The sequence below is a fragment of the Arvicanthis niloticus genome, chromosome 4 (assembly GCF_011762505.2).
Source record: "Arvicanthis niloticus isolate mArvNil1 chromosome 4, mArvNil1.pat.X, whole genome shotgun sequence".
NCBI lineage: Eukaryota > Metazoa > Chordata > Mammalia > Rodentia > Muridae > Arvicanthis > Arvicanthis niloticus.
The window spans coordinates 48,830,193-48,840,514 of NC_047661.1; the positions used below are offsets into that span (position 1 = coordinate 48,830,193).

Genomic DNA, 10,322 nt, shown 5'->3' on the forward strand with positions numbered 1-10,322 from the left:
CAGACTGTATATTACATTATACCCTGGAATTATGTTATTGCATTTGCTCCTTCCAGGCAAGGGTTGATAAAACAAACTGAGTTTCTATTACAAAAGTCGGTTACTGTCAGAACAGGCCACAGCCAATGGAGTATAAGGAAATCTTTTCCTGTGGACATCATGCATTAGCAGCCTGACTCAGTGGGCCAACATGGAAGGTTCCATGTTACCATTTGGCAGAATCTGGATATGAGTTCTTGACCTGGGGTAGAAAACTAGAAGGGAAATTTCCAGGACCTGTCCACAGCTTTGCTCATCTCTGGACCCATGGTGGAAGGAAAGGCTAGATATAAGAGGTGCACAGTTTCCAAGGTTTCCTCTGTCCAGTGAGGAGGAAGCAGAAGGGCCTTGGCCTGGCGGTCTCCACATTTCCCAGTGACCTCAGCTCCCTTGCTGCTATTGTGCTTTCATTTAACAGTTATCTGAACCTTGTCTCCAGCAAGGCCTTGTCTGAGTGTAGCTCAGGAGCTGAAGTCATGTGACACCTCCTGACCTGTAGAAGCTTACGGTGTAATCCAAGAGGCAGTCACAACCACAAAGAGAAAACAAAACTGGCTGTTCAAAAGTCAGGTCAGAGTAGCACCTGGCCCATCCCAGGAAGTGGGGCAGATGACAACAGGTGGTTCCAGTAAAATACTGCTACAGTTTCAAGAGTGAAGCAAAGGGAGCAAGGGCAGCCATTTCCAAAGAATCGTAATGCCTGGTAACGTGGGAAGTGTCTCCAAGGGCCTCCGGACTGCTGTGCTTGGGCAAACAGTGACTCTATAGACATTATGTTACAAAATGGGATTTCTCATTAATCATTATGGGCTGGTAAGATTATCCTGGTTTATTTTGGAGGCAGAAGATGTGACACAGATGGCTTTGAGGATAAGAGACAGAACCACGAACCAGGAGCACAGTTGGCACCAAGAAGAGGCAAGGCAACGGGGCGTCCCCTAGGCCCCCAGGGCAATGAGGCCCTAGGACACTTTGCTTTCAGCCCTGTGTGACCCATGTCCAACCTCTGACCTCCAGAACTGCAAGTGAATGGATTTCATGTTTCGAACCCACTAGCTTTATGGTAACTTGTTATAGGGTGATAAGAAAAGATAGGAGAATTAGTTGTGATCCCTAATGTGATCTTTGCTGTGGACACGTGTCCTGGGTTAGCCTGTGAATTCATATACATCTTCTTTGAAAGTACATACAAGCTTCTCTTTCATAACTGGATTTCAGGGGTGGATGATACCTTGAACACCATAACAAATAACCCAAACTGTACGCTTGTTATCCCTCCTAACCAGTGTGGGCTTGGCTCTCTTCTTTAATAAACCATTCTCCAGATGAGTCGCCAATGCCCTGGCTGCATGTGTGCATATCTAAGCAGAGAGTGGCTCACTGCTTAGCAGTCATTGAAACTGTGTATTATTTAATATTAAAAAATTATTCTGGGGGACATTTGCTGGAAACTGAATAGTTTCCAGTAGCACCATTAAGAGACTTAAAGGAAGATTTTAGGGCAGAATCCCGTGCAGAGCGATCACCCCCCCCCCACCAGTATTTATTTGGAGCACTGCCAATACCACATGATTATAAACATCCTGCTCTTACTTGTAGGAAACCAAATTTGTGTTGCGAAGGGGGTCGGGGAATATGAACAAAGCCAATTTATTACAGAATGGTTGAGAGCGTGCCTACTCGCTAACTCATCTGGGTACAGTTAGCTTAGGTGATTTGGGGCAAGTTGCAAAGAATGCCAGGCAAAATTTTACCCCTGCTGGCATTTCCCACCCAATGCAGTCCCAGACTCTGCCCTCTGAGAGCTGGAATGATGGGGCAAAGACTGTACTGTGCCTGAGCAGTTTCCTGCCAGGGCAGGAGTGTGCTACCTCTCTGCTCTGTGCTATGGTGTCTGGAGATAGCATGGGGTGACGCTGATTTGGCTGTTGTCTTGTAAAGGCCCCAAAAGCAGTTAAGAGCCTTTTTTTTTTTTTTTTTTTTTTCAGTGAAAGAAAACTTGCCTTCACTTTCCTCTTTCATTATCTTTCCTTCTGCATATGCACCACAGCCTCTTGAGGTCCCCAGTGTTTGCTTCCATGTAATACGTTCTGCATAATGCATTGCTTTCCTATTCTTAAGACTGACTCTGAATTATTGACATTAATGGAGGCAAGCCTTCAAGAAGAGCCATAATTAGGAGTCTAATATTGGACTAAAGTGCACCGCAGATCGAAAAGTGATGCGGTTCTTTCTTAGTGGAGCATGTGCACTTGGATCTGTGCGGCCCAGGGGACAAATTTTGCTCCTGCTTCAGCCCCATGGTGCTTTAAATCCTGGAAATACAACCACTGCTCTACCTTCTGGCCTGACAAGGGTGTCTTGATGCTTACCAAAAACCAGATGGCTTGCCTACGGGCTGGCTACTTGAGATTCACTTACTAACGTAATTAGAAATCTAATGCTAATGGGAAAAGGAGATAACATATGAAAGGTAAATAAATAAAATATCCAATTAAAAAAACAGATAATGGAACTGGCAATTGTAGTCGAGCAGTTGAGCCTTTTTGTCAACAATTTATAACGGGGAGTCCTTATAATCCTCAAGGACAAGGTATTGTAGAAGGGGCCCATGGAATTTTAAAGCAATATCTTCATAAAACAAAAAAGGGGGAGGTATATCCCCATATATCACACATTTATTTAAATCATTCTCTTTTTAATTTTTTTTTCTTTAAAAAAATGGATGCCAAGGAACTCTCTGCTGAGTGTCTATGACACCCTACAACTAGGCATACTTATGCCTAGGTGAAAAAGAAGGATCCACTTACTGGCATATGGCATGATCCCAACCAGGTATCTAATATGGGGAAGAGGACATGTTTGTGTTTTCTCTGCAGGATGCTGAAGGAGCATTGTGGCTGCCAGAATTATTGGTGAGACATGCTGTTGCTGAGACAAAGAATGATGTTGAGTGCCCCGACAATGGTGACTGGGGAGCTGTATTAGGCATGTTCCTGACCCACCTTTGCTTGCCTATATCCCAGGTGGGACAAGCTTCCTTGCCTCAAGTTTTTACACCTTGTGGGACAGAGAATCAAAAAGAGAAGTTATAATGACTCTTGTATTTTTGTTAAAGGTGACCAGTTATTCGGACTCAATCATGTCCTGGTCTAGAAATCAATCCAATATGGGGAACAACAGTCTACTTTTGGAAGACTGGATCTGGACTTTGTCAGAGACATATTTGGAAGTTAGCTGCAGTTCTCTATGATGTTAAGATACCAAGAGATAAAGTTGGGACAGGATCTGGATTTCGAACAAGGGTTAGTGCATGCTTTAAGGTTCTTTTAATTGTCACGTTAAAATTACTTTTGTCTCTTCTATAGTATTTATTGTAACTTGCATTGACTGTATACTTTCTAATTGTGTTAATTTGTTGAAACCTGGCATGTCTATTATGGGGGATCTATCAGCCAGATTTTGTCTTACTGCCCTGAGTATTAGAAAACCTTGATTTTCTGAAAAAAGCTTGCAAGTGCTGGAGGAAGTAAGCTAAGCTTAAAGCAGAAGCAAGAGGGTAGTGGGCTTGATTATTGCTGGTATAACAGCTTTTGTGTCAGGGCCATTGACCTTATTTGCTTCCTACTGCTTTGATAGAGACCATGACCAAAGGCAACTTGGGGAGGAAAGGGTTTCTTTGCTCTACACTTTCCCAACACAGTCCTATCATTGAGGGATGCTGAGGCAGGAGCTCAAGCAAAGGTCACATGGCTTTATGGCTCCCTATGGCTTGCTCAGCATCTACTCTTAAAAAAAAAACAAAAAAACAAAACAACCCAAGACCATGTGCCCAGGGCGGCACCACCCACAGTGGGCTGAACTTTCTACACCAGTCATTGAGAATCATTGACAGCCCCACAGACTTGGCTGTAGGCTGATCTGATGAAGACAGTTTTCTCAGTTGAGGTTCCTTGTCTTTGTCAAGATGACAGAAAACAAAATAAAACCAAAACAACAACAAGCTAGCAAGCATATTCACAAAAATCCAAGTTAAATGCTCCAGAAACAATTGATGAGGTTGTCTCTTCAACGCTTGCTCTTTTGAGTGAGCCAGGATTGTGGAAGAAGGGGAAGGGAAGGCTGGAGAATTATGTGTCATACCCTTTCCAAGCACCCCCCCCCCCACCGAAACAGAAACTGAGATGACGTGTTATAGACACGCTTTCTTGCTAGAAAAAACACCATGGAGTTCCAGTTAAAGGGTCCTCCATAAAAATAAAAGGATCCATTTGTACTCACTAGTTTTTATTGGAATAAAGCTCCTTGCCCTGTTGTTTGCATTGTGTCTGGACTAGGATAAGAAATGAAGTGTTTGTCAATTCCCGAAAAAAAGCTGATTCCAGAATGAGTTGGTTTTCTTAGGAAGTATACGCCCAGGAGACTGTCCTCAAATCCCAAAAATTCAGTGAAACCAATGTATCCAGTAAAGGAGAAACTCCCTAGGTACTGGTTGGCCTGGAATGCCCACTGTGGTCCTGAGGCTGTGCCATGTAGTAGCAGGAAAGTTGAAAATTTTGGTCATGAAAAGGTAGTGTAGGGCTAGGAACAAGGTGACATCAGGCAGAGGTAGCAGAGAACACTGGCAGCTGTAAGGTCTCACAGCTAACCATTGAACTGATCACGGGGTTCCCAATACAGGAGTTAGAGAGAAGACTGAAGGAGCTAAAAGGGTTTGCGGCCCCATGAGGAGAGCAACAATACCAACCAACCAGAGCTCCCAGGGTCTAAACACCAGCCTGGGAGCACATAGGGAGGGACCCATGACTCCAGCTGTATATGTAGGGGAGAATGGCATTGTTGGGTATAGGTGGGAAAGGAGATCCTTGGTTTAGTGAAGGCTGGATGCCCCAGTGTGGGGGAATTTTTGGATGGGGAGGTGGGAGTGGGCAGGTGGGTGGGGGCACATTCTCATAGAAGCAGGAGGAGGGGGGATGGGATAGGGGAATTCCTGGGTGGAGGGATAAGGAAAGGGGATCACATCTGAAATTTAAATAAAATATCCAATAAAAAGGAATAAAAACACTGTATAACAGAGTGAATAAACAAATAATAATAATAATAATGATAATAATAATAATAATAATAATAATAATGATAATAATAATAATAATAATAATAATAAGAAGAAGAAGAAGAAGAAGAAGAAGGAAAAGGAAAAGGAAAAGAAAAAGAAAAAGAAAATGAAACCAGAGATCAGGTCCTTCGTCTTTCTTAAACCATAATCTGCAGTGATTACTGCATCTGACCACCAGAGGTCAACAGTGTTCCTAGAATGAAGTCTCTTGAAGCATTAAAAAGAGAATTGAGGACATCTTAGAGCTGGAATCATTTGCGTGCCTGGCTTTCATGCTTTTGTTTGTTTTGTTTTGTAAGATGAAATATACAGCAAGAATTGTGTCCCTCATCAGGACCTAGTTTATGCACACGTATTTGAAACACCACTCTTGGTTTTATCATGCATTCTCATGGTCTACAGCCCGTATCATTTCATTACATAGAGTTAGGGATATAGCTCAGTGGTAGAACACGTGTCTAGCATGTATAGGGCTGTAGACTCAATCCCTAGAACCCAAGATTAAAGCAACTGAACTCACTTAAATTGATTTAATAAGCTGCTGCTGGGCCCTAACTTTGAAAAACTCACTTAGTCCCGGTCACTCATGTTCAAAAGAAGTACTCACCCCCAAATGAAGAGGGATCCCTTGAAGAAGAATCACTTGTACTTCTCCCTCTTTGACATCTACTTGCTCCCCCTGGCCCAGTCCCAGGTGAAGGGCAGATGCAGTGTGACAATCTAGTATGGTGTTCTACCACCAAAGTGCCTGTGGGATAGACTGAAAAGGAAGGGTGGCCATCTACCAAGCCTTCCTTTGTGGAATGAATGCTGTGGCCACTCTGTCATTGGAGTAGAAGTTCCTACAACCACCTTTCTGGAAGTGCTCTCCACCAGGCTGCGTTTGTGTTCTCACTTGGGTGGCTGAGCACTTCAAAACCACAAGAACACCAGAAACAAAACAAAACTAAACTAAACTAAACTAAACTAAACTAAACTGCCTTTCCTAAGGATGCTAGCCCACGTCTGAATTAAGGCAAAAAAAAAAAAAAAAAAAAAAAAAAAAAAAAAAAAAAAAAAAAAAAAACGTAAACAGTAAACAGCACCTGCTACAGATCCCAGGAAGCCAGGCCTCCTCATTTCTCCACTCTCACAGAGCCTTGCATGCCCTTGCCAGATGTCTATCACCTCAACCCTGGCCTCCTTGATCGTCTTTAAGGGTGGGCTTTTAGTAACCTTTGAAGGAAAACAATTTCACTGGATTTGTGGAAGAAACTGACTCCTGGTACACTGGCCTAGTCTCCTTGGCCCCCACAATCACATAAGAGTTAAATTATCAGGGAGGTTTAGGGGAAATGTAACATTGTTTCTCGGGGCCTCGTGTCCCGCGTTTATCTGTGTTCATGGGCACACACCGCACACAGCCCTTGGGATGAGGTAGGGTCACCTTGACGTTCAGGAGCACCACACCACTACAGACAATGAACACGCCAAAGCTCCTGCTGAAGGCAAAGGAAGTGAGCTTTCTTCCTTCAGGTTTTGAGAGCTAGCTTCTTTCGTAAAGATGCCAAGGACCCCCTTTTCAAGGGGTAGCTTAAAAAGCACAAAAATGCAAGGTATTTTAGAATTTTTAAAAAAAATTACACTTGTTTATTACAGGTGTGCATGACTGCCATAGCAGGCACGCGGGAGTCAGAGGACAGCTGGGAGGTCAGTTCTCTTTTTCCACCTCTAGGGCAGAGGAACAAACATTGTCGGGCTTGCCAGCAGGCACCTTTACCCAATGGCCACCTCACTTAGTCCTATTTTATGATTTTTTAAAAATTATATTGAATCGAAGGAAAATAATTCCTGGTATTTGATAATCGGCATACTTTGTCAGTCTGGGGTTTTTGTTTCTTTGTTTTTGTTTTAATAGACAATTCTTCCCCCCAAATAACGAGGGAGGCTGTCTTCAGAGATCTTCTGTCCTCTAAGAAGAAGAGAAACTCTTACGTTGTGACTTCATTTCTCTGGTGAACTAGTAAAGGCTGGAGCCTGGAGTAGGAAATGTCCCTGAGACAGTAAAGATTGTTTTTGTTGTTGCTGTTTGTTTATTTAACAATCACAATAGTTTGCCTCTTTCTAGAAACAAGGAAGTAAGGCTGAGAGTGGAAAAGGTGATTCACATTATCTGATGCTAGGTCCTTATCATCCCACCAATTTAAATCTTATGCTTGGCTCTGCATAAGATGTAAGGCTGCGAGTCTGTGGCTTTGTGGAACATCCGGGAGCCTCATTGCCTCGGGACTCTGCAGTTGTATAACTTAAAAGATCTGTTTAATGAAGAGAGCAACGTGGCTTTATTCATACAACTCCGTATCCACAGCCACTGCCTGGAAATCAGTAAGCAATCCACGAGCTGAAAAGTTTTCCGTCGTGGTTTCAGTTATGCCGAAGATTGCTGCCCTGTCACTCCCTGGTTAGATCAGAAGGACACCAGAACTACAAGATCCCTGCGCAGACCCTTGAGTAAACTTCACCACTTTATCCCAAAGCCTTGCACGGTGGCCTGCCATGAACAACGAAATTCTAGAAACTTGTCTGCGCTGCAGAGAGCTGGCTTAGCTCTCTGACACAACCCCCTATTTTGGTAGAAGGCATAGAGTCTAAGCCATGGGTCGATTGGGTACACACTGCGCATGCCAACAGCCTACCCACGCAGGGTATCCCGACCAGGGGCTGTTGTTCGTGGGACCCTTTTCTCACGTTCCCAAACCTGCTAAGTATTTCTGGCCTCGGAAATATCAGAAAGGCAGAGGCAGCGTTGGAGGGCTCCGCGACACAAGCTCGGGCTGGGAGCGCTGTGGTCGCCGAGCGTGTCCCGCCGCGTCGCGGCTCACTCACCCACGCGCGGCCCTCCTGCACGGCGGCGAGCACCCGTAGCGCGCTGGGCGAGCCGGCGCGGAAATTGAAGAAGTGCAGCGCAGCGCGCGCCGCCAGCTGGAGGATCCCGCGTGGCAGCCCCACGGCCGGGGACTGCCGGGGGACGTCGGTGTACTGCGGATCCGCTGAGGCAGCAGCGGCCAGTGCGAGGCTCGGCAGCAGCCAGAGGCTCAGCAGCAGCGCTGGCGGCGGGGGTCGACGGGGCTGCATGGACGCGGGAGGCGGGGGCCCACGGGGCTGCGTGGATGGGGAAAGCTGGCGCGGAGCTCCCCAACCCGGTTCGTGGTGCTCGCGGAAATAGGCCACGGCGGCCACTCCCCTCCGCCCCCGGGTCACCACCCTTCCTTGCCTCCTCTGTCCAAGCAGAAGGACCAGAAGGCGCCTCCGGGAGAGCGGGTCAGAGAGCATGTCCCTGATGACGCGGTGAGAGGGGACATGGGACACTGGGGCGCCTCCTTGAGGGCACACCCCACTCCAGCTCTGGGAACTTGGCTTGTCGCCTGCGGCTGCTGCGATTTCCCAACCCTCTGGTTTTAGAGTGAATCCATCCACTCCAAAGGTTAGTTGCAGGTGAAAGAGGAGACAGGTGGTGACAGGGACCGGCTGGCCTCAGGCCTTGATGGGGAGTTTCAGAAGAGGCAGCTGGGGACAGAGAAAGTGTGCTGAGGGCGGGAGCTGGTAGTGAGCACCTGCCGGCGGCGAGGCAGGGAGGAGGGGCGGTGGGCGACAGGACAGAGGTTTTGAGAATCAAGTAAATTAATTAGTACTGGACAGGGGCCTTGGGTTGAAGCCAGCTTCGAATGGAGTGAGGTGTGAAATCAAGGCGTCAGTGAAGAAGGCAAGAGGTAGCTGTTGTTTTCTAAACCACACGAAAGAGAGAAAGCCCTTTGGGGACCTGCGAGATAGCTCAGGAGTAAAGATGCTTGCCACCAAGCCTGACGACTGGAGTCTTCCCAGGACCAACACAGTGGAAGGAGTGAACATACTCAAGCAAGTTGTCCTCTGACCAGCACCCACCCACCTATGACACAACAAATTAAGTAATAAATGAAATGTAAGCGAGACAGAAAATGAGAAGCCCCAGAACAACCAGAGATACTCAGGGGTCTAGTCCACTTCATCATCAGCGGTCTCCAAACTGACGGACCAAAGAATGGTTGAGACTCAGTTTGTTAAATGCTGCTTGTGATGCTGGGAGATGCCTGCTGAAGAAAGGGAGCAGTTGGCTGGGTATCTTCCCTGCCATTCCAGCCCGCAGACACCTTACTGCCGAATACTGCCTGCCATCCACCTTAGACTCCAGAACGAAAAGACGGGATTCTGCAGCTAGCTGTCCTATGATCACCTAGCTACGAGCCTGTGGATAGAGAGCGCCTGTCCAAACAATACTCCTCTTTGTTGCCCATCTGTGGATTCTTTCCCTCTGCAGATTTATGAAACACCTGGACCATGGGGAGATAAGGATGAGCAAACCAGATAAACATCTGGAGTACACCTACAGTCCATGAGGCCAAGCGAATGTGTCCTGTGCTGTTTGCAATAGCACGCTCTGCAGAAAATTGAGGAGGGAGCCAGAAGTCTTAAGAGAGTGACTTAAGCCAGGTCAGGGCTGGCAGTCATATCCAGAGGGACAACAGAATCATTGGGGGTAGGTGGAGTATTTCAAAAAGGCCCCCACACTTAGTTTCCATTTTCTTTTCCTCTCTCTTACCCTGTCCCTACACTAACCATGGTCAGTACTCACATGTTCACTTGGAAAGCAAAGTGAACATCGGCCGTCAGAAAACATGTATCTCCTAGTGTCCATGCATGGCCAGGACAGCTGTTCCCCTCCTGTCACAAATGCCAGTGAGCAGAGATGGATGGGGTCTTATGTTGCACCTTATACAGAAAAACAGGAAATCAGAGAAGGGCGTGGATAAACATCCTAAGAACACGCTGCCTTCCATGTCACCGAGGCAGCAGGAGGAGAACAAGGCAGACAATCATCCCGGAGCTGCCATACCCTTCTGCTCATGGGGTCAGCCACATCTTTGAGATTAGAGATGACTGTGCCCCCTCATCATCTTCCCTGAAAACTTCTATCATTCTATAAACATCTAGGCTGAGGGACTTTCCTGGAATACAGAATCTAGTTGATGTCTTCTGCATTTGTCCAGGGCATAACTCAGAACAAGTAAGCTGATTCCCAGTGTGTATGTACGTACTAAGCTGTTAACATACACATGCAGATTCTTTTTGACATTTAAAATTCACTTTGAAT

At 46.2% G+C, this 10,322-nt stretch overlaps 1 protein-coding gene across 1 annotated transcript in view; it reads right to left on the reverse strand.

Annotated features, from left to right (window-relative positions):
• Nucleotides 1-8,465, reverse strand: part of Rarres1 (retinoic acid receptor responder 1) — a 36,027-nt gene extending 27,562 nt beyond the window's left edge. Inside the window, exon 1 of the mRNA XM_034500533.2 lies at nucleotides 8,021-8,465. Within this exon, the coding sequence (XP_034356424.1) occupies nucleotides 8,021-8,269 (249 nt within the window). The 5' untranslated portion in view covers nucleotides 8,270-8,465. The remainder of the gene's footprint in view (nucleotides 1-8,020) is intronic.
• Between the last annotated feature and the right edge of the window lie 1,857 nt (nucleotides 8,466-10,322).